Here is a 23,673-nt window from a genome sequence, read left to right as displayed (position 1 = left end):
CTGCATGTGAGAGAGGGGATAAGAAAGGGTAAGATGGGGTGTGTAACCCACTGACTGTGTTACATGCTCCCCTCTGTGCCTGATCCACTGAGGATGCGAGTCTGTGGCTAGACCTGGCCTTTTAGCTCAAGCTAGAGCAGCTTGTTTTTAGCTCTGGAGGTGCCTGTTTCGACCCCCAGTGTCAGCCACAATGCCAGCTGGCTGGACCCACCCAGAATAAGACTGGGAGATGAGCTGATAGGCCCAGATGCTCAAAGGTATTTAGGCTCCTGACTGCCATTGATTTCAAAGGGAGTTAGGCACCTAAACACATGTGAGGAACTGGACCATGAAGGGTAAGAGACAGATTCCCAGTTGCCCTGCACCTTGGGCAGTCATTCACTGGCTGCAAAGCGGGGGTTGGATGCTTCCACTCTGACTTGGTAGTTCTTTGTACTGGCGTAAAAGATGACGCAGGGTTGCAGAGCCCGAGGTGGAGGAGTGGGTGTGGAGGGAAGGAACTGCTTCCATCATATACCCCCATCCCTCGGTCTAGATCCCTGGCACTTTCTAGGCTCAGCAGCCCCACTGCAGAGTGAATCCAGAATTTAGCCTGGGAAGAAGGGGATGCCTCGCTGGGATATCCTGTGCCCCATGAGATCCCAGTGGCTGGCAGAAAGCCCAGCTCTGCCCCAGCCCAGCTCTTGCTGTGTCCTGAGAAAGCCCAGCCATGGCAGTCTTTAAAATGCTCCTTCCAGGATAACGCCATCAGGACAGCCAAATACAACGTCCTGACCTTCTTGCCACTCAACCTCTATGAGCAGTTTCATCGTCTGGCCAACCTCTACTTCCTCTTCGTCATCCTCTTGCAGGTGAGATCTCGCGGGAGGTCGGGGGGAGACTGCTGGGCCTGCCAGGCCAGTGCCCCGAGATGGGCACAGAGGGGAGAGAGAGGCTGTCTAAGGAAGGAGCTGTGTCTAGTGCTTGGAGCTGGGGACTGCGAGTTAGGACTTCTGGGTTCTGACCCCGACTTTGCTACAGGATCGCTGCATGATCTGGGGCAAGTCCTTTCACCTCTCGGCCTCCGTTTGGGCTAGAGCAGTCTCCCTCTCTCTCCGTTTTATGGGGATTTTGGATTAGCCATTGGATAATTTAAGAAGACTGTGTTTCACTAGCAGCTTTCATCCAAGGACCACAAAATACTCTCCACTCCTCACACTGCCCCCATGAAGGATATTAGCTGCAGAGACTGTGACAAAGCGACTTGCCCAAGGTCACACAGTGAGCTGCTGGGCACAGAACCCAGGAGTCCTGGCTTCCAGTCCTTTAATCACCAAGGATGGGATTTTCAAAAGTTCCTATGCGAGTTAGGAGCCAAATCCCTTGAAAGTCATTAGATCAAAGCTTCTTTGCTTTGGCCTTGTCTGCTGTACCAGATTTTAAACCAATTCAGCTAAACTGGCGCAAAAGGCCATGCGGATGCTCTTAGGGATTGGCCACATGGGAACCAAAATAACCATATGGGTTTTCATTCATCCCCTTAGTTATTTTAGCGTCCGTCTGTGTGGGGCTCTCTCATTTCACTACAGGAGTGTTCCATTTTGAAATAACTGGCTTAATTGACCTAAAGCTAGGAAAAGAGACCGTTATTTCGGTTGTTTAGGCAAGCTCTTATTTTGGTTTAACCCAGCTTTGATTTACCGTCTTGATGGGGGGATATTGACCAGAATAGCTTATTCTGTAGCAGCTATTCTGCAATAGCTGTTCTAGCTATTGTGGAATATTTTGTTCTGCAGTAGCTATTCTGGTCAATTTCCCCATGTCACCCTGCCTGGAGTGGCTCACAAGCGTGAGGGCCAACCTCTGGGCAGACTGTCAAAAAGCAGGGCCGGCACTCCAGACCTCTCATATGTTCTATAATTAGATTTCACCAACCCCGCACCCAGTGTGAACTCCCAAAGTCCTACAATATTCTTATAATGGAGTCGCAGATAGTCCCCGTAGACGCTTCAGTCTATCTTGCCGTCCAGGCAGGCTGGACTAAGTGATAAATGGTCACTTACACCAACAATTACAAAATAATCAGGTAACACCCAGTCCCAAGAGACCAACACTCAGTCAGGGTGATTTGCATCCCAGATCGCACACAAAAGACAATCCTATAGTAAACTAACTAAAGGTTTATTAGCTAAGAAAAAGAAATGAGAGTTAATGAGAGATTAAAGCAGGTAAAATATATATGTACAGGTGAGTCACACTCTATAATTGCAAAATCTAGCCATGGCATAGTGTTCTGCCAGTTTCCCAAAAGTCTTTCAGGGCTACCCAGAATAACTCAGGGGATCTCTGCCTCCTTGTTCAGTTTTCTGCCCTGTTAGAATCCAGACAGACAAGAGATGAAGAATTTTTCCTTGGGTCCATATTTATAGCTTCTCACAGAAACCGAGCTGTCAGGACAGCCCCCACGTGGGTTCTTTCTTCATGGCAGGAAAAGAGGAATGCACTTGGAGACTTTGATCTTTGATCTGACACATAATGACCACTTGCTTTCAATGCGCAGGAATTAGCACTCTCCTATTAAAGTTCTTCATTTGCACTACACAAGGCTCCTCTCAGTTTGATGAGTTACTTAATTACTGTGGTATATACAATGCAGAAGCTTGCTATTACATTATAACAGGGTACAGATAAAGGAAAACAATGCCTGCAACATCCCACCAGTTCTTCATGCAGTTTAAACACTAAACACGTTTTTGTACATTTCACATTTACTTTGAACTTTACTAACATGCAAATGAACTGGCCTGGCTTGCAGGTGTGAGTTTGTCAGTTCTCAGCTGATGCCTAGGCACCAGAGCTGGCACTTGCCACTTACCAGCATCACACTCCATGTAGACAAGTCCTTAGTTTGTTTTAGTTTCAATTGATTAGGAAGATCTTTAAGATAAACTGAAATAAGCTGCTCTTAAACCAATAGTCTGGTCCCAGGTGGAACCAGGAAATTCAGATGCTCCCATAGAAAGAATGGGGAAGTTACCCCAACTCTTCCAACACTCAGAAAGAGTCAGTGCTTCAGGGTGAGGGGTGAAGCTGTGTCTGGTCCCCCACCCGCCCCTAGGAATGTGATGTTCCTCTTCTCTCTTGCCTCCCATTTCAGACCGTTCCTGAAATCTCCACCCTGCCCTGGTTCACCCTGCTGCTGCCCCTGAGCTCCCTCCTTCTCCTCAGAGGCCTACGGGACCTGATTGATGACATTGTGAGTATGCCATCAGTTTACAGGGCTGGAAATCCACGAAGGGGCCCGGTGCATGGTGTGGCTTGCCGGAGAGCCCAGGACTGAGCTGAAAAGTCTGGAAGAAGCCTGGCGCTCCCTGCATCTTTAAGCCTCATAACCCTACGTGTATCCACAATGCCTCCATGGAGGCAAGGGGCTGTGGCTATCTACCATCCTCCCTTTGGAGCGGGGATGAGTAACTGGCCCCTTCCCCTGTTCTGGCCTCTCCATGATTGACCCACTCCCTTCCCCTGCTCTTTGGGGTCCCAGCCAATGGACATGCTCCCTTTAGATCCACAGACATATTGACCGTCCCCCTACTCCCCACGTTCAGACCCACTGGGCATGCCTTGTGTCATGCTGCATGGACGGGCTCATGACTGTGTGTGCCTATATCTGGGCAGACACCCCTATAAGTAGCTGTTACTCACCCAGAACCAAATGTGGACTCCTGGATCACTATCACGGTCTTACCATGGAGTCACAGACAGTCCCTTTAGACCAGTGGTTCTCAACCTATTTACTTCCTTGGGTCGCAGGTTGAGAACCACAGCATTCCCCCGCTGAACCCCACCCCTACAGACCCCTATGCTCAGCGCCCAAGCCCCCGCCCAGAGACCCCTCCACAGAGTGGGGCCAGGAGCGGATCCCGCTGCGGGGCTGGGCAGCTGGGCAGCCCCGGACTCTGCAAGGCTGCAAGGCAGCACAGCCCCAACAGCCCGGATCCCACCCCGTGGGGCAGGGCAGCCCCGGAAGCCCGGACCCTGCCACACTAAAGGCAGGGCAGCCTGGCAGCCTCAACCCCGCTGCCCCGGGCTGGGCAGCAGGGCAGCTGGGACTCTGCATGCGGGCCCTGCGGCCTTTAGCACACAACTGGGCTGCAGCTGTGTGCTAATTGGGCCACATACGGGCCGCGGGTTGAGAACCGCTGCTTTAGACTCTCCAGCCTATCTGAACTTTATAAATGATGATAAATGGTCACTTACACCAAAAATCACAAAATATTCAGGTTGCTTCCAATCCCAAGAGGCCCGTCACTGTCCCCAGATCAATTGGTACCCTTGATCTCACACCAAAGACAACGGCTGTAGCCAGTCCTGTAATAAACTATCTAAAGGTTTATTCACTAGGAAAGAGAAATAAGAGAGTTGTTTTCAGGCTAAAGCAAGCAGATATAGAGACCAGCTGAGTTGCAATAAATCCTAAGAGTGACAGAACGGTAGTGATCTGTCACTTCAAAGTGTCTTTCAGGGTGGACCCAGGGGTAACCCCTGGGGATTTCTGGCTTCAGTTTGGTGTCTCTGGCCCTGTCAGAGTTCAAACAGCAAAGAGATGGAAAATGTTCATGTATCTTTGTTTTATTTCCTTCGTTCAGCCTCCAAGTCCATAGGACAAGTTTCCTTGGACGTAGTGTTTCCAAGGGGCGATAGACCCATTCACCAAATCTTCGTATTGTGATGTTCCTTGATGGATCATCTGATTTTGATAGTTGCTCTGGCCACCAGGGTAGAGGTGGAGGTAAACACTCTTCCCATCCGGGTTCACAAGTTTAGAGCAAACATTTTCAAAGTTATAAAGCAAAACTTACATATTTCCTGGAATACGGACATTTCAAATAAGATTAATGCATGCAGCAACTTACAAACATGCAATTGAGTTGTAACACTAGTAAATACGTCCTTATAGGATTAATACCTATTTTGAGCAACACTGCCACATAAGTGAACTGGTCAGGCCTCCAACAACGAATTAGTCAGTTCTTAGCTAATGCCTGCAGCCTGGGCAAAAGCTGGCATCTGGCCTGTCAGTGTCACACCTGTGAAGGGCAGATCTCCTCACTCTGGGGCTGGAACTCCCGGACAGAGCCCGGTGCTAACAGGGATGTTCTCTTCCAGCCCTGGTGAACAGGGAAGCCCAACATGGCCTGTCCCTGTCTTTTCTCCTATTTTTGCAGGCCCGACACCGGAGCGACTGGATGATCAACAGCAGGCCCTGCGAAATCTTGGTGGGGAAAAGGTTAGGGGCCTTGAGAAATGTCCAGCTGCGAGCTAGAGGATAAAACTCACTCTCTACAGTCATTTTCTCCTCCAACATGTGTTCGAAGAAACCGGGGGAGGGGTGGTGGCAGCTCTGTGGCATTGTCTGAGCCCTAGGTTCTCCCAATTTAGCAGCTGTGCTCAGAGAAGTGATTGTGATGTGTCATCACCCCCAGGCTCCCCCACACAGACACACTTTCCCACAACCTGGGGCAGCCCTCATTTGCTCCATGCTTGGGATTAACACATCCCAGTCCCAGCTGGAATGGGGATCCCGGTGGCCCTGGCTCCATGGGACACCTCCTCCTGTCCTAAGGGAGTTTCCTTTCCTAGGAAGGGCACCCAGTGAGCTTCTGCCACTTCTGACTAATAGGGCTCCTAAAGTGGGGCGCTACAGAGTGACATCCCAGCTTGAGGTTGCTCTTATCAGGAGGCGGAAGGGTGCAGAAGGGACTGAAATGGGCCTCTAAGCCCAGCTCCCCAATGGCCCAAAGGCGCTGCCCTCGTCGGCTGCTTGGCGGCGTGCCTGCTAGGCATTGGTGGGTTCCATGCCGGTTTCCCATGCCACGAAACCACCCGCCCAGCTGGCCTCCCCACTGGCAGGCTCAGTGGAGCGGCCAAGGATTGGATGGGCCACAGAGACTGAAGTCTCCTCTCGTTTTGGAGGTCAGAGTTGAGGCGCAGAGGCTGGGGGAGGGTGGGAGTGAAACTTACTTTGCTGCTGGCCGCCGCCCCGCAGAGAAAGGCCTCCAGGGCTGTCAGCTCAGCGCGTCGCAGCAGGGCTGGGTCCTTCCTCAGTGGCTCGTTCTTCTCTTGCAGCTTTAGCTCGAAGAAATGGCGGGACATCTGTGTCGGTGATGTCATCTGCCTGCGCAAGGACAGCTTCGTCCCGGTGCGTGAGGCCGCGCGTGCTGGGCCAGGCCCCTCACTCTGAGGCCGTAATGCTGGGGAGCGGGGACGAGGGGGGCCTCATCAGGAAAGTCACTCTGAGGCCTTTTCTCTTTCGCTTGCTTTTAAAGGCTGACCTGCTCTTGCTGTCCAGCTCAGAGCCCAGCAGCCTGTGCTACGTGGAGACAGCGGATATTGATGGGTAAGCAGAGGGAGACACCGTTGGGAGACCACAGCCACCAGCTGGGGCCCAGAGACACCATAGCCAACAGTCTGAGGCCTCCATATTTGGGAGCCCAGCTGGAGACACCTTGGCCAGGGTTTCAGAGGAGCTGGGTGCCTGAAACTCCGGGTAAAGCCCCTGGCAGCTATGGGTGCTCAGCACCCTCAAAAACAGGCCCTGAGGGATTCTGAAATGGGACACCCAAAATTCAAAACCTGGGGTGTGTTGCATCTCCAAAGCAGCGGACTACAAGTTTCATCAGCCTCCTCTGTACACCCTCTTTTTCCTGGCTAAGCAGGGACCATATTTCCTACCGGCCCCATCCGCTTTGCACTTCCCATTCCCCTGATCGGGTGAGAGGAATGATCCTGAACCAGGCTGGGCTCGGTTTGGGGAGCGGAAGGGGGCTGGAGAGAAGCCCCAGGAACCATGTGCACAGCCACAGAGTCAGCATGGATTTGTCAAGAACAAATCATGTCAAACCAACCGGATAGATTTCTTTGACAGGGCAACAAGCCTTGTGGATGGGGGGAAGCGGTAGATGTGGTATATCTTGACTTTAGTAAGGCTTTTGATCCTGTCGGGCATGACTTTCTCATAAACAAACTAGGGAAATGCAACCTAGATGGAGCTACTATAAGGTGGGTGCAAAACTGGTTGGAAAACTGTTCCCAGAGAGTAGTTATCAGTGGTTCACAGTCATGCTGGAAGGACATAACAAGTAGGGTCCCGCAAGGATCAGTTCTGGTCCGTTTCTGTTCAATATCTTCATCAATGATTTAGATAATGGCATAGAGAGTACACTTATAAAATTTGTGGACAATACCAAAGCTGGGAGGGGTTGCAAGTGTTTTGGAGGATAGGATTAAAATTCAAAATGATCTGGACAAACAGGAGAAATGGTCTGAAGTAAATACGATAAAATTCAATAAGGACAAATGCAAAGTTCTCCACTTAGGAAGGAACAATCAGTTGCACACATACAAAATGGGAAGTGACTGCCTAGGAAGGAGTACTGTGGAAAGGGATCTGAGGGGTCCTAGTGGATCACAAGCTAAATATGAGTCAACAGTGTAACGCTGTTGCAAAACAAGCGAACATCATTCTGGGATGTATCAGCCGGAGTGTTGTAAGCAAGACACGAGAAGTAATTCTTCCGCTCTACTCTGCGCTGATTAGGCCTCAGCTGGAGTATTGCGTCCAGTTCTGGGCACCACATTTCAGGAAAGATGTGGACAAATTGGAGAAAGGCCAGAGAAGAGCAACAAAAATGATGAAAGGTCTAGAAAACATGACCTATGACGGAAGATTGAAAAAATTGCGTTTGTTTAGTCTGGAGAAGAGAAGACTGAGAGGGGACATAACAGTTGTCAAGTACATAAAAGGTTGTTACAAGGAGGAGGGAGAAAAATTGTTCTCGTTAACCTCTGAGGATAGGACAAGAAGCAATGGGGCTTAAATTGCAGCAAGGGTCATTTAGGTTGGAAATTAGGAAAAACTTCCTAACGGTCAGGGTGGTGAAGCACTGGAATAAATTGCCCAGGGAGGTTGTGGAATCTCCCTCATTGGAGATTTTTAAGAGCAGGCTGGACAAACACCTGTCAGGGATGCTCTAGATAATACTGAGTCCTGCCATGAGTGCAGGGGACTGGACTAGGAGACCTCTCAGGGCCCCTTCCAGTTCTATGATTCTGTGTGGAACCGGCCTTGACTGCCGGATGTTACTGCCAGGTGCAGGCCTGTCTGGGACTTAACGTGGGAGCAGCAATGGCTGGGCAGGGAGCCAGGGTGGAGGGGCCCCAATGAGAGGCACTAACTGAGCCTGGCTTGGAAACCTGCCAATGCCCGTTTGCAGGAATAGAGACTGGACTGGAGTGGTGCCCTGGGCACTAGGGCTGACCAGCCCTGACCCTTGATGGGACTGCCCGGGGCCCGAACAGGACCCGCTGTCGCTCAGTGTGACTGTAACTGTTTAAGCTTCTGTACCAAGGGTATCTGCAACCTTCCCCGTCCTGCCAGCCCCAGTGACAACCTGCCCTTTAGCCCTGTGTCTGGGACTCATCGGGGCTAGTGCCCACAAGGCCTCGCTGCTGAAGCACCTGCAGGCCTTGCCTCTGAGATGCATGCATTTGGCACGCTCCTAGGACCTAGGGTTTTGGGGTACAGAGTAACCCCAATAATTACAGGGGCCAAAAGAGGATGATTTGGTGGTTAAGGCACTGGCCTGGGAGTCTGCAGAGCTGGGTGAAATCTCCCACTCTTCCCAGACTCCCTGCCTGATCTTGGGCAAATCACGTCATCTCACTGGGCCTCAGTTCCCCATCTATAAAATGGGGATAATGTATTTACAATGTAAGTTCTTCAGAGCAGGGGCTGTCTCTTACTCCGTGTATAAGCTACACCCAGCACAGTGGGGCCCTGATCTCAATTGGGGCTTCTAGGTGCTACTGTAATGCACATAAATCGTAATAATTAATAATACCCCTCTCACCCCACACTTCTCCAACCCTTGGGCACAATAGGGCATTGGTTCTCAATCAGGGGTACACATATCCCTGGGGGTACGCAGAGCTCTTCCAGGGGGTACATCAACTCATCTAGATATTTGCCTAGTTTTACAACAGGCTACATGAAAACCACTAACAAAGTCAGTACAAATTAAAACTTCATACAGACAATGGCTTGTTTACACTGCTCTTATGTACAGTGGAATGTAAGGACAACATTTATATTCCAGTTGATTTATTTTATAATTATAAGGGAGAAATGAGAAAGTGAGTGATGTCTCAGTCCTAGTCGCTGTGACACTTTTGTATATTTATGTCTGATTTTGTAAGCAAGTCGTTTTTAAGTGAGGTGAAACTTGGGGGTACAGTAGTCTGGAAAGATCGAGACCCACTGCCCTAGGGGAGTGACCAGCACCACCCTGCTTTGTGGCTTTTCCTTCAGATTGTTTTCAGACCTGTTCTTGTTTTCAGGGAAACCAACCTAAAGTTCAGACAGGCCCTTCTGGCCACGCACCAGGAGCTGGTGAGCGAGGCGAGCATGGCTGCCTTTGATGGTGAGTGTTTTGTTCGCCTCGCTGGCTCCAATATAAACCCGGAGCAACAGGGATATTTATTTAATTACCCTGCCAAAATGAAACACTCCACGGCACGTGAGTCTTCCCTGGTGCAGAGGGCAAAAGCCCAGACATGTGACTGATGCAGAGCCCCCTTGGGAGGCTGGTGTTAGTGCTCTTGGCCCATTGTATAGCAGAGGAAAGTGCTGCAGGGGGCCAGATTCACACCTCTTGGTGCCAGGTGGCCTGCAGGCCCCTTCCCAGCAAAGTTGCTTTCAGAGGCTGCCGTGAAGGGGACCAAATAGATTCCAGGCCAGATAGGTGGAAGGGGAGGTTGTGGCCGCCTTCAGCATTCTGCCCCTAGGACCACTCTGCCAGGGCCTTAGCCCTGGGGTGAATTTACGCCAGTGTAATTGCGATCAGAATCCGACTGATCTTTTGTATATTGGGATAAAAACAACCAACCCTTGCCCCTCTCTCCATTCCCCTTCCTCCCCTCAGGACTTAGGTCTGTGTTCTCAAGGATTGTCCTCATCCGTATCTCCAGCTCCCTGCTCTCCATTCTTGCCCATGGTTCCACCAAGCAGCTATCAATGGCTTGAGGGTCAGGACTCCTTCGGTTCTATTCCCAGCTGCCTCACTTTCTGGGCTGGACACAGGGCTGCTCATTCGATCGTGCTGGGCCTCAGTTTGCCCCGCCATGCAATGTGCAGGGTGATGCTGAACTACCCCAAAGCTGGGGCTCTGAGGATGAAGGGGTTAACGTTCAACCATAAAGCCCTCCTTCATTGCTCCCCAGGGAGGTCACTGGGCTAGCTCATCCCATGTCCATCCCCCAACCCACCATCCCTTGGCATATCTCTCTCAGGTCACAGTGGCCTCCTGCGATTCCCTGACGAACCCTGGGCAAGCCCCGTCTCTCCCTGGTCTGCGTTTCTTCCACAGAAGCTGTTTCAGCTTCCTTGATGAGGCAGGAGGGGTGGAAGGGGGTGAAGGATGGGAGGAGGGACCCTTCTCTGCAGTCTCTCCCCAGAAAGCCAAGGGGTGATTCAGACCCTCCTTGCTGTTGGCATCCCAGGGAAAGTGACCTGCGAGGAGCCCAACAGCCGCATGCACAGCTTCATCGGCACGCTGGAGTGGAAGGGGGAGAAGTACTCACTGGACAGTGAGAAGATCTTGCTGCGAGGCTGCAGGATACGCAACACCGAGACCTGCTACGGCCTCGTTATCTACGCGGGTGAGTGCCAGCGGCTGCACGGCCCCCCTGCACCACCCTGCCTAGCCCCAGGAGGAGGCAGGGACGAAAAGACGAAGAGACACAAGGGGCCAGATCCCCAGCTGGGGTAGATCAGCTGTAGCACCATTGAAATCAATTCAGCATAGCTCCCTCGAAGTTAATGGAGCTATGCTGATTTATGCCGGAGGAGGCTCTGGCCTGGTGGGCCAAACGGACACGTGGGGCTGCTGCCGGCGAGCAGGGTGACAGTGTCATGCCCCTCAGCCAGCCTTCACCTGCCTTAACCCATCCCGGCTGAAGCTGGTCTGTGTACCTGAGTACGGAGACTGGCCCAGTGGGAAGCAGGCCACCACCCAAAGGGCAGGGCAAGCTGCTCACTGGATGAGCGCAGCAGGTGGCCTGGTTCTCTTCCACGTGCATTAGGTGTAACTGGCCAGGTGCACTATGGTGTTGGGGGATGGGTTGCCTCCCTGTGAAGCCTCAAGAATAGATCACTGCTGGAGGGAGGAGAGGGGATGCTGGACTTGAAACAACGATCAGCCCCAGGTACAGCACAGCCTCTGTGTTTAACCCATCAGTAAAACGTCACTCCTTTTCACACGGTGTCAGCACCGATCGCAGCCCAGTTCACAGATCACCCTATGTATGACGTCCACACATGCCTAGGAGTTGCCAGACCATTGCACAATGTGGGTATTCCTTCCTGATGCCTAGCTTACGCTTGTAAAAAGAGTAGCTGCAGGTGCTCTTCTGACTCATTTGAGCAGCATTGTTGGTCATGCAAACAAACACCTGCAGATTCACTGCTTAGATTCACATTCTCAGGCTCCCTTCAGATTTTCCCTTACAGTGAAGGACTTAGGAAACTCAATCTGTTTGTCATGGAGAAGGTTAAGAGGTGACTTGATCCTGGTCTATAGGTACCTACAAGAGAAGATGTCTGACAGTAGAGGGCTGCTTTTGTGCAGCAGACAAAGGCATGACCAGATCCAGTGGCTGGTAGCTGGTGTGAAATCAATTCAGGCTAGAAATAAGGCACATTTTGAGTGTAATTAACCATTGGGACTGCTGACCATGGGATGCAATGGCGTCTCCATGACAGAGTCTTTAAAGCAAGATTGGGTGTCTTTCCAAAAATATGCTGGAGCTCAAACACAAGATATGGGCTTGGTGCAGAAATTACAGATGGGCATTCTATAGCCTGTGTTATGAAGGCGATCAGACTAGAGGACAGAACGGTCCCTCTGGCCTGACTCTGTGAAGGTTCTTCAGCCTTTTGGAGAGCTCATTAAACCCCTACCATAAGGGCAGAGGACGAGGCGACACCTGGTCTTGTTAATGCTCCTGCCACTGTCCCCAGATGTCACAAATTCCCAAGGTGGGATTTGAGGGCTCCATGTGGCCTGAGGTTTCCAACTCTGTAGCTCTTCGCTAACTTCGGGGTGAGAACAGTTCTGATCAGTGGCAGGTGTCTACTGCTGGCAACGTCAGCCAGCAAGGGATTTCTGTTTATCTAAGCAATACCATTGGCATGGGCATACTAGAAATGCTGTCGATTCCTTGGGCCAGATTCTCATTTACATTAAGGCCCCTTTGCACCATTCTGACAGGAATGAAGGAATAAATTACACGTACGCTTTTGGCAAGTTGCCTCTGCAGCCCTTGAATTGCAAAATTGGCCATCCATGTGCAAGTGACACTTCTAGAGTTCCCTGCCCCTGGAGCTCTCGAAGGGCTACACATAATTATACCCTGTTTATAGATGGGGAAACCAAGGCACAAAGGTGAATTGAATTGCTCAAGATCACAAATTAGGTCGGAGGCAGAGCTGGGAATGGAACCGAGGAGGCCCCTGGTCTAACCACTAGACCACGCTGTGGGATGATGGAACAGGCTTCCCTGGAATGAGTTCCTATCTGAGTGTGATGACACCTACATCATGGGGCATGTGTTAGACATTTCTCCCCAGTCTGGAGAGCAAAGTGGGTGTGATGCAGCCAGCATGATTCTCCAGCAGCTAAACAATTGCCAGGGTCAGGTGTTTTTCTGTTTTCCTTTTTAAAATGTGTCTTATCCAGGATTGGATTCCAAAATTATGAAAAACTGTGGGAAGATCAAGATGAAGAAAACCAAGTTGGACCGCTTGATGGACAGACTGGTGATCGTAGTAAGTGCATCTCTTCCACCAGAAATGGGCTGGCCAGCTGAGCTGTCACTGCCTGACCTCTCGCTCCCCAGAGGGGTGTAGCTCTGTCTCTGGTTCAGCATGGAGTGGAAGGCAGGTGTGGGACTGGTGTTGAGAGCGTTTTATCAGTGGGGGGGTGCGCAGGCCCCGCCTCCGCAGCTCCCATTGGCTGCAGTTACTGGCCAATGGGAGCTGTGGAGTCGGCGTTCGGGGCAGGGGCAGCGAGCGGAGACACCCCCTCCCTGGGGCCATAGGGCTGTTCCGGCCACTTCTGGGAGTGGCGCAAAGCAAGGCCGGGCAGGAAGCCGCCTTAGCCTCGCTGCACTGCCAGTGGTGGTGGTGGTTGGGGCTCCCCGGGCCCTTTTAAATCACCTGGGGGCAGCAGGTCAGGCTGGGAGATGCTCCAGGGGAGGTGCAGGAGCGGCAGGTGGGGCCGGGGGAGAGACCCGGCCGCGAACATTGTGGAGCCAGGCCCCCAGACCCTGAAAATTCCTGGAGCATGGGCACCCCGGGCCCATATAACTCACCGCCCCTGAGTGCAGCTGGGACACTTGCATTGCTTTTCGTTCTCAGCAGCTGTCAAAGTGGCACTTTCCCCATGGCCCCTCCCCTCCCGCCATGTCCTGGTGGGCTCTGCCCACCCACTCTGACAGCAAAGAGACCAGCCCCTTTCCCCAGCACTGCAGTTTAAAGTAAATAAGAAGACCAGGTCTTAAGCAAGTATAAATCAACCTCGCTCCATTGAAGTCAAAGGGGCCAGATTCTCAGCTGGTGGAAATTGACCGTAGCTTCCCTGTAGAGCTGTGCCCATGTACCCCAGCTGAGGATCTGGCTTGGAGAACATAGTGTCATGTTCCATTGGCCCTTAGTGTAGAGCCACTAAAAGGTCCTCTGGCTGTAGATTCTAATTTAAACACTAATCCTTGTCCTGCCGTCTTGAAGAACTGTGGCCACATATGTTTGCAGAGGGATCAGTGGGCAGATGGGTGAACGTGGCTGTAGGACCATGGTGCTGATGATGCTATGTTGATAGCTACAAATGAGCTATAGCAGTGGCTTGCTAAGCTCCTGCTTTCAGGTGTTTGTAATTTTCCAACCAAATGACCCATCAGGCCTATTTACCTCAACCCTAGGAACAGCAACTATTCCTCGTGGATATCTGGTGAGATACCAGCTACCCCTGGGGCCTTGTATTATGTTTATCTCTGAGATAACATGGTCCACGGCTATTTATAGTACCATCTCGGGTGTTCAGCACCATTGTACATCAGAAATGGGAACGAATTAGGCTTTGCCACACAGAGAGTGAGGAATTGACTTGTCCCCAAGGTTTCGGGGGGGACAGGACAAAACCCAGCTCCCCAGAGTCATCTCCCTAGCCACAAGACCATCCCGTCTGCCCTGAAGTCTCTATTTAAAGGCAGCACTCTCAGTTACCCGTTCTAGCTATGATGCCTTGTTGGCTCTGTCCTTCCATCCTCTGTTGGTGGCTCCCACATGATGCTCTGTGGCCCTTTCGGGGGGTGGTCTGCGGATGGTCATGTGGCACTAGCTCCTCCTCCTGCTTTCCAGGTGCATTGAGAGAAACGAAAGGTGCATTAAATACGTTCCTAACGGTGCTTTGCCGCTGGCTGCACCTGCTGCGGGGATGTTATGTGACTATGGATGGGCAGGGGTGGGTCTAAGCCATAACAATTCGGAAGGGAGGGGCCCATGAGATGTATCCATATTATTATTATTATTGACTGTGTTATGTGTAATTATTATTACGTTATTATTAATTTTATTCCGGTGGCACCGAGGAGCCCACTCATGAACCAGAGCCCCAGTGAGCTAGGCGCTATACAGACAGAGGACAAAATGACAGTCACTTCCCCAAAGAGCTTCCCATCTAAGTATAATATGCCCCCCCACCAGGGCAAAGCTGGAGAACTCAGGCTCTATGTCGAAGGTCTTGTTCACATGGGAACATTTTACCAGTTATCCAGATCTAGTTATACTGGTATAAACCTCCGATGCGTGGACACTCTTATTCCAGTATGAGAGTGGCTCTTTTCGGTTTAGTTTTAAACCCCTTCCCAAGTGACAACAGTAACCTGAAAAAAGGCCCAGAATAAGAGTGTCCACACAAAGGTTATACCAGGATTCATGGTTTCATCCAACTTCTAGTCTGAGCTCCCTGCATAGTTAATTTTCACCCAGAAACCCCTGCACTGAGCCCAAAGACTTTAGTTAGACTAAAGCATTTCAGTCCTCAGGAGCAAGAACAGGAGAGACCAAGGTGCCACCCATGCCCAAGGCCCTGCAATGGCAGGGAATTGATTAGGTGACAGATGCCCAGATGATCCCAAAAGGGGATCCACACTCCTGGCTGCAGAAGAAGGTGAAAAAACCCCAGGCTCGCCACCTGGGGGGAAATTCCTTCCTGACATCGAATCTGGCCATGTATGACCAGGGCATGTGAGCAAGACACACCAGCTGAGGATCTAGGGATAACTCTAGTGGTTTAAATTCACACCAAAGAAGGGCCTGTCTGCACCCGTGTAACTACCCTGCTTCACACCAGTGTAGCACATTGTCTACCCGGGGAGAGCACCAGTTTAGCTACACTGCTACTAAAATGGCTAATGCAGACAGGCCCTCACGCCTGCCTCTCTGGAAGCCTGGGTGGCGCTGCTTGGCCCACGAACCCCCTTGGAGAAAAGCCTGGTGGAATCCTGCACAGTGCCTTGAGAGGTGGATTTCTTTCCCTGCCCCCAGATCTTCGTGATGCTGGTCATTACATCATTATGTCTCGCCTTTGCCGCCGGATTCTGGGCCGTGAAGTTCCACACGCAGCACAGTTACCTCTCCGCTCTGTATGTCGGCACGAGCCCTGCCACGCAGGCCTTTTTCACCTTCTGGGGCTTCATGATCCTTCTGAGCATCATCATACCGATGTCCATGTACATAACGTAAGATCCTCAGCGTGGATTCTGTGCTGCTTGTAAATAGTCGCTGTCTTTTACTTTGCCCTTTTGCCCTCCTGGGTCAGCCTGCCATTCGGTGCAGCGGGGAACATCGGTGCCTCTGGGACTGGGAGTCAGCATGTCAGGGGTCTGTTTTTCACTGTGCCTTGACCTCGAGCAAGTCACTTCTATTTGCTTATCTGTGGACGGGGGGTAATATTGACCTAGGTCAGAGGACGGGCTGTGATGCTCAAATTAATTAATGTTAGTAAAGTGCTTTGGGATCCTCAGGTGAAAGTCACTAGAGAAGTGCCCAGGAGGCTGATATGGTCTGGAGTTATGGCTAGGCTGGTGGCGATAGCTTGATGACGAAGATAATATTTGGTCACTAAGTGTCAGCGCGGTGATTCTGATGAGGACACAACTGTGAGCCTAAATACAGATAATGCGCTGCACTGTGGATGTTCAAAGCACTTTACAGAAATTAGATACTGAATCCTCCCCTGCCACAGTGAGGTCAGTGTTCTTAACCTCACTTTACAGAGTGGGGAAACTGAGGCACACAGGCGAGAAGTGACTTACCTGAGGCACCAAGTCCGAATTAGCACTCCTGGCTCCCACTCCTTTGCCTGGGCCTCCCTCGGTGCTCATCAGTACAGTAACTGGATGTTAGATTGAAGGGTGAGGAGGATCGAATGGGATAGCTGGTTAGGGCTAGGGACAGGAGAGAGCAGACTCTCCCTCCCCCTCTAAACCTGACCTGAGCTTTCGCTGAGACTGGAGGAGTTTAACATTCTCCTCTGCCCATTACTTTGCACATTCACTCCCCGGGGAAGCAGGAGCGATGAAGATCTTCGGGACATCTCTGTTTCCGTCCTGACCAGAGGCAGGAATGACTTGAAATCTCTTGCTCACCCAGTGACTTGAGATTCTCAGCCCAGCTAGGAAGACACCAGAGGTCTGATACGTCAGAAGCAGCTTCCAAACTTTTGGGTCCTTACCTGAACCTTCAGACATTTGAGGTTTGTCATCAAGGGCCACATTTTCAAAGGTGCTCAGGGACAGATGTTCTGGCACTCAGCACCTTCCATTAGGGGCAGATTTTCAAAAGAGCTTAGCCCCCAACCTGCTCCCAACCCAGAATGCCGAGCTCTCATGAAATTCTGACCCTGAGTGATCTGCACTGTTTTGGATTTTAGCAGGCTCCGAGCTGTAAGACAAAGAGAAAGGGGGGGGGGTGTCAGATTCCCAAATGCCCCTAGCTCTGTGGCTAAAATAACTATCATGCCTGTTGTGTCTCTTTCCCCCGGGTCTCCTAGGTTTGAATTCATCTACATGGTGAACAGCTGTTTTATTGACTGGGACCTGGAGATGTACTACCCTGCGAAGGACACTCCAGCAAAAGCCAGGAGCACCAGCCTCAATGACCAGCTTGGCCAGATTGAGTACATCTTCTCGGACAAGACGGGCACCTTAACGCAGAACATTATGACCTTCAAGAAATGTTGCATCAACGGGATCACCTATGGTACCTCTGAGTGGAAGCAGGTTTCTATAGGTTCTTGGAGGAGGCTGACCTTGAATAGTTGTGGGGTGCATTGCAGGACACCTGGGTTCTATTTCTTGTTCTGCTACAGACCCGCTGTGCAACCCATAGCAAGTAATTTAATCCAGTTCATTAATTTTAGCAAGGTGTGTTGAGGTCCTCAAGTAGCAGGTGCTGTAGAAATTCAGCATGCAGTTATGTCAGATGGCGTTGGGCAGCTGGTTTGCTGGGGCTGCTGCTTTTCATGCTGGTCAGTATTGTCCCATTGTTTGCTCGTGCTCTTCCTAACTGTGTGGTGCATCTGTGGCTTAGGGTGACCATACGTTCCGTGTTGGCCAGGACAGGCCCTTTTTAAAGCCCTGTCTTGGCTGTCCCGACTTTTTTGGCAACAGTGGGCATTTTTCCTGTTTGCTCTTGCCAACTACGGGACAAAGGCACATTTGTCAAAAAAGCGGGGTGTGGAGGAACGTGCAGGGGGAGGGAGCAGCGATGCCAGCCCCTCGTGGTGGGGAGGCAGGGCTCGGGCGAGCAGCAACGCCCGCCCTGCATGGGGAAAGGAAAGTCAAGGCTTGGTCCAGCCCCACACGGGCTGGGGAATGTCTGTCAGCATACAGTCGCTAGAGAGGGCCCAAAGCTCTGCCCAGGATCCACCTCAGCACTTCCCTCAGAGAGAGGGGAGCAGGGGCGCGTTTCAGATTTGAACTTCCTGTCAGACCCATCAGCAACTGGCTGCTCTCCGTTCTGGCACAGCAGCCTTCGGCTGGCCTGGTGACACTCGATGACCTGAGGCATGACGTGTGACCTGGCTGATTAGGGCAGGCTGCGTGGAAGGAGGCAGGCAAAGGTGCTCATTGAAAAGGAGGAAGGCCCACTGGGAGCTGAATAGAGCTGGAAACATATCTTATTTCCCACAAAACATTTTGAGAGGAAATGAATTTTTTCACAGAATTTTTGGGGGGAGGGGTCCTTGAGAGCCTGCAAACCCTGTATTTTTCAGTTCTGGTTTTCGAAAACTCAACAGTTTTTGGGTTTCAGGTTTTTGACCGAACTCCCCTCCCCCCGAAATTTCAACAGAAACAGAAATTTCTGCAAGAATATTTCCATTTGCTTGAAAAGGCCTTTTTAGTCAATGTTGTGTCCCTCCCAGCTGGAGTGCTGAGGGGAGTTTAGCACAGAAATGTTTGTTTTTTGTAAATTCCTTCCAGCCACCTGCAGCTCTCCTGTGACACTCCAGAATGCATTCATGTGCCTTCCCCTGCTTTACTTCAAGAGCTCTTCTGAAATGTGGCCTGCAAAGGAGGGAAAGAAAAGGGGTTGTTCTTTTATGATGAAGAAGCCCCCCCCCGATTTTCTTTTTTAAAGTTATTTTTATGCTTTCTTTTACCCTTAGAAATATCAGGATTGTCAGGTCTTGTCTCCCCTTGTATTGCTGGATGACTAGTTGGATGTCTCTTGTGGTTTTGGGAGCTTTCTCTGGCTCCGCTCTTAACTGATGAGACTTGCAGGGCAGGGAGTATTGAATCTTTAGCATAGAGAGCTTTTCTCCTGACTGCATATAGTGCATTTGTGTTAAAGGTTCATTGACAAAGACAGACAGGGGGAAAGCCCCAAGGAACTTTAAGGAGTGTGAATAAAAATCACTTTCTTATCAGAAGTAAATCTAATTTCTCTTCCTTGGAATCTGATGTCATAATCCTTCCAATGCTCTGGTCATCGATAGTTTCCCAGGGAAAGTAGGTCAGGTGAGATCTGAATTTCTCATGCTAAAAATATGCAAAAAACCCAAATCCAACTAAAAACTTCAACCAACCAACCAAAAATGCCCCTTATTTTTGACCCAATTAAAAAAATCCAAGCAAATAACAGGACAAAGTCCACAGATTTTTCCTTTTTCAAGTCACCTTGAAACTCTACAGCTAGTGGGCGGAGCTTAGGGATTGGCTGTTCTTTGGATCCTTCAGCCAGGTATTCGGGAAGGAGATTAAGGAGAAGCTTGGCAGTGAGAAGCCAGAAGAGATCAAGACTCCCACAAGGCAGTGATGAAGGTGGGAGAACTGGGAGGGCAGGTGGCCAGTGCTGGAGAAGATTGTTCTCTAATGAATTAAGGAAAGATTTGCAAAAATGCCTAGTGATTTTTGGGCGCGCAACTTGAGATGCCTAAAAGGGCCTGATTTCCAGAGGGTGGACGCAGTTCGTTTTTTGACAGTCAGGTCAAGGTGTCGTCAACTGGGTCCCCAAAAGCACAGGTCACGTTTGACCATCTCGGCCTGAGCACCCGCTAAGAAGCGTTCGGTGCAGGCTCTTTATTAACTGTTTTTTTTTTCCAACAGGATCTGCACATGGTGAAAACAAAGCTTCGGTGCGTAACTATTTGATGCGTAGTTTTAGTAATTATAAGTGCAGAGCCGAGAATCCTCTGCACAGCAAAGCCGTACACTCCTTATTGTGCTAGCTGTTCCTTTGCCCAGTGTTTCACACAGTAACAGCGAGTCATTGTCCACTTCCAGGGAACGGGAGGAAACTGGGTCTGTCAATCTCAGGGGTTATCTCTGAGGATGCTCCCAGCCCAGAGGTGGGCAAACTATGGCCTGCGGGCCACGTCCGGCCCGCGGGACCCTCCTGCCCGGCCCCTGAGCTCCTGGCCCGCGAGGCTCGTCCCCCCTCCCGCAGCCTCAGCTCACTGCACCGCCGTTGCAATGCTCTGGGCGGCGGGGCTGCGAGCTCTTGCCGGGCAGCGCAGCTGCAGAGCCGCGGCCTGACCCGGTGCTCTGTGCTGCACGGTGGCGTGGCTGGCTCCGGCTGGGCGGCATGGCTGCCTGTACTGGTGCCATGCTGCCAGCCACTAGTGCTCCAGGCAGCCTGATAAGGGGGCAGGAAGCAGGGGGGTTGGATAGAGGGGTGGTGGTCAGGGGTGTGGATAGGGGTCGTGGCGGTCAGATGGTGGGGAACAGGGAGGTTGAATGGGGGCAGGGGTCCTGGAGGGGCAGTCAAGAAGGAGAGGGGGGTTGGATGGGGCGGTAGGGGGCAGTCAGGGGCAGGGGTTCCGGGGGCGGTCAGGGAGAAGGGGTGATTGGGTGGGGCAGGGGTCCCAGGGGGGCAGTCAGGGGACAGGGAAGGGTGGATGGAGCAGGGGTCCTGGGGGGGGCATCAGGGGACAGGGAACAGGGGGGGTTGGATGGGGCAGGAGTCCCAGGGGGCTGTCAGGGGGCAAGAAGTGGGGGGGTCGGATAGAGGGCGGGGGCCAGGCCACATCTGGCTGTTTGGGGTGGCACAGCCTCCCCTAACTGGTATTCCACAGAATTTCAGAAACCCGGTGTGGCCCTCAGGCCAGAAAGTTTGTCCGCCCCTGTCCTAGCCCCACATTGGCCAGCACAGGAAATAACTGTCTCCACACACCTGGTTCATCACGTGGGCTGATGGTGGTTTTGGACTGGTCAGTAGTCCTGGGGTGCAGAGAGGGCTTGGAAACGCATAGCCGGTTTGGGGCCTGATTCCCCATCCCCCTGCACCTGGTACAGTCATTTACACCTGTGCAAATGCCCCTCAAATTGTACCAGCTCAGAATGACAGCGTTTTACACCCATTCTGCGCAGGGGTGAATGATGACACCAGGTGCAAAGCAATGGAGAATGGGGCCCATTGCTGTAAATATCTTCTAATCACAACATTGTGCTAACCAGCATCACACTTCACAGTAAGGTTCCATTTATTAACGGTTATAAAGGGTTAATAAACAATTAATAGGTGTCATAGGCGTGTTACATATAACAAGCATGAGTAGTATGGATTATAAAATGGTTATAAACCACAGTTATAAGTTATTGATCAGTTGGGCTCTAGAACGCTTGATTAGTCAGTGATTAAAACCATCTCTTAATCATGTATTAATGCGTTATAAACAGGTCCTTAATATAAAGGGTGAGATACTGGCCTGTTTCGCCCATTAGAGGGGAAATGGATGGTAGGAGACAGGTTGCTAAGGGAGATGGAACCAGTTTAGGGTCCATCTGCACTTGGAGCTGGGGGGGGTGATTTCCTGCTCAAAGAGACGTATCTGCATTAGCTCTGATTGAGCCAAGGTGCTGAAACCAGAGTACGGACTCGTTTGCCCCAAGTACGTACCCGTCTGAGACCTCATGCTCGCGCTCAGCGTGGCTAACCCGTCCCGCTGCTGGAGCTGCCGAAGCTACGCTCCAGTTTTAGGACCTTAGTGCAATCCGGTCTAGCGCAGGTGTTTTCTCCTCGGGCTGGGAATCCCAGCCCCAGCTCCCAATGTAGACAGGCTCTTCCATTTTTCCTTCTGGAAAACCCTGCGGTGCTGAGCCGGGTTTGCCTGGCTGTTTGATTTTACTCCTTGCTCCTATGAACGTCTTGGCCCGCTCCTCTTGCAGAAAGCCAGCGTGAGCTGGAACCCCTACGTGGACAGGACGGCTGAGTTTCATGACCCCTCACTCCTGGAGGCCGTCCTGCAGAACGACGATCCAGTGATGAGGGAGTTCCTGAGGCTGTTGGCCCTCTGCCACACCGTCATGGTGGAGGAGAAAGACAGTGAGTTGGGTCTGAAAATGACGCCCTGCTGGCCAGGGAGCACAGCAGAATTCTAACGGGGCCCCAGGCTCTGACCAGGCCTGTCCGTCTGCCCAGACTCAGCCACTTTCAGCAACCGTGTCCAAAGCCAGAGGCCAGTGCATTTAAAGATGAGCCTGGACTGCGGTCGAGGAGATAATACGTTGGGGCAGGAGCTCGCGTGGTCTTTAGCCCATGTGCAGGATGAGGGGCGGGGGCGGGGAGGCAGTCAGCACTGGTGTGAGTGAGCGGCGAGTTCTGATTTGTGCTTGTTTCACACACGCCACACCCCCCATTTTGCACAGATCTAAAGGAAGACCCAGTGTATCCCCTGGATCTTCACCTTAGGCCCATTCCCCCTGTGCACCAGAGCTCTGCGTGGGGTGGGAAGGGGTCATGGGGGGCATGGCTCCAGGTCCAACAGCGCCTGGCCCCACCTGAGGGCTTAGTGCCTCCTTCAGGATAAGAGATTCCTCAGGGCAGATCAGAGGGGGAATGCTGCCGCAAAGTGGGGGAGGAACGGTGGGAGCCCTCCCCTTGCCTGGGTGGGCTTTGCCCAGGTTCCTCTGATCGCGGCAGTCACTCATCACCCCCCACACCAAATACGGAATTGGGGCAGGTCATGTGTATGCTGGGGGTGACACTGGGGCAGGTCACATCAATGCTGGAGGTGGTGCTGAGGCAGGTCACGTCTACACTAGGGGGTGGCACTGGGCCAGGTCATGTCAATACTAGCGGGTTGCACAGGTGCACCAGCATCAGTGTAGCCACTCTAGTGGCCCAAAGCCTTACGTAGCCTGGGCCAAGGGCCTGCTGGGGCGCTCCTCCGAGCAGCAGGAGCAGCGAGCTTTGACCAGGAAGCAGCACAGTGCCCGGCATGTGCCGAGCTGCATTTCTGCCCACGTGAAGCAGGGGATTAGCTCCACACCGGGGTGTTCATTTAAAAGTAACGAGCTGGGGAACAAAGGCATTGGGGGGCAAATCCTCTGACCTCTGGGGAACCATCATGGAGTGAGGCCACGTGAATCCCTGCAACCCTGAGCAGAACTTGCTTTACTCGGGGGGGGTGGGGGGCAGGCAGCCAAATGGTGCCATCCAGGAGCCAGGGGAATGAACAGGCCAGACACAGCCGTTCGCATGGAGCTTTGAAGCCACTGTAGCCCTGGCTGAAGATTGACCATGGCCCTGTAGGCAAAGCCAGTCTCCTTCTGAGTGCTGACTCAGCTCAAGCCTAATGGGAAGAGCCTTGTCTGTCTCTCACTCTCTTCCTTTAGCAGGCGAGCTGGTTTACCAGGCAGCTTCGCCGGACGAAGAGGCCCTGGTGATGGCAGCCAGAAACCTTGGGTATGTCTTCCTCTCCCGGACACAGGACACCATCACCCTCAGCGAGCTGGGCACAGAGCGGACGTACAGCTTGCTGGCCATGCTGGACTTCAACAGCGTCCGCAAGAGGATGTCCATCCTGGGTGAGCCGGCCGGCTGGGGGCTAGGTACTTGCTGGTCGCTGCAGATTGCTGCAGGCCCAGCCGCTGGAGGGCAGCATCGCTCCCACCAGTGAAGACCCCCGAATGGGAGTGGCACTTTTCAGCGGTCACCCTAGGGGGTGCGGTGGGGCAAAAGGAGACAGGCCACCGAGAACCAGCCCTGAGAGTCTCCCTTCGCTTTGCTGGTTGCCTCTGGTGCCTTTATGCAAACCTGGCCTTTAAGGGTGCGGGGTCTGCGAGCTGCCA

The 23,673-nt window shown here is 52.0% G+C and overlaps 1 protein-coding gene across 3 annotated transcripts in view; it reads left to right on the top strand.

The window, feature by feature from the left end:
• The window catches only part of ATP8B3 (ATPase phospholipid transporting 8B3), a 62,694-nt gene that overhangs the window by 21,608 nt on the left and 17,413 nt on the right, over window positions 1–23,673 (top strand). For 2 of the 3 annotated variants that reach the window (XM_037885857.2, XM_043536145.1), the window contains exons 4-16: window positions 738–851; window positions 3,137–3,235; window positions 5,208–5,269; window positions 6,109–6,181; window positions 6,309–6,379; window positions 9,379–9,461; window positions 10,540–10,698; window positions 12,777–12,865; window positions 15,644–15,837; window positions 17,151–17,359; window positions 19,708–19,736; window positions 21,769–21,925; window positions 23,218–23,409. In XM_037885857.2, coding sequence (XP_037741785.1) covers window positions 738–851; window positions 3,137–3,235; window positions 5,208–5,269; window positions 6,109–6,181; window positions 6,309–6,379; window positions 9,379–9,461; window positions 10,540–10,698; window positions 12,777–12,865; window positions 15,644–15,837; window positions 17,151–17,359; window positions 19,708–19,736; window positions 21,769–21,925; window positions 23,218–23,409 — 1,531 coding nt within the window. The remainder of the gene's footprint in view (window positions 1–737; window positions 852–3,136; window positions 3,236–5,207; window positions 5,270–6,108; window positions 6,182–6,308; window positions 6,380–9,378; window positions 9,462–10,539; window positions 10,699–12,776; window positions 12,866–15,643; window positions 15,838–17,150; window positions 17,360–19,707; window positions 19,737–21,768; window positions 21,926–23,217; window positions 23,410–23,673) is intronic. The other variant, XM_043536146.1, reaches the window with a different exon arrangement.

Source organism: Chelonia mydas, chromosome 25 (genome assembly GCF_015237465.2).
Source record: "Chelonia mydas isolate rCheMyd1 chromosome 25, rCheMyd1.pri.v2, whole genome shotgun sequence".
NCBI classification, from domain to species: domain Eukaryota; kingdom Metazoa; phylum Chordata; order Testudines; family Cheloniidae; genus Chelonia; species Chelonia mydas.
Note: the sequence above shows the minus strand (reverse complement) of the source record. Positions and strands in the feature narration are given on the sequence as shown.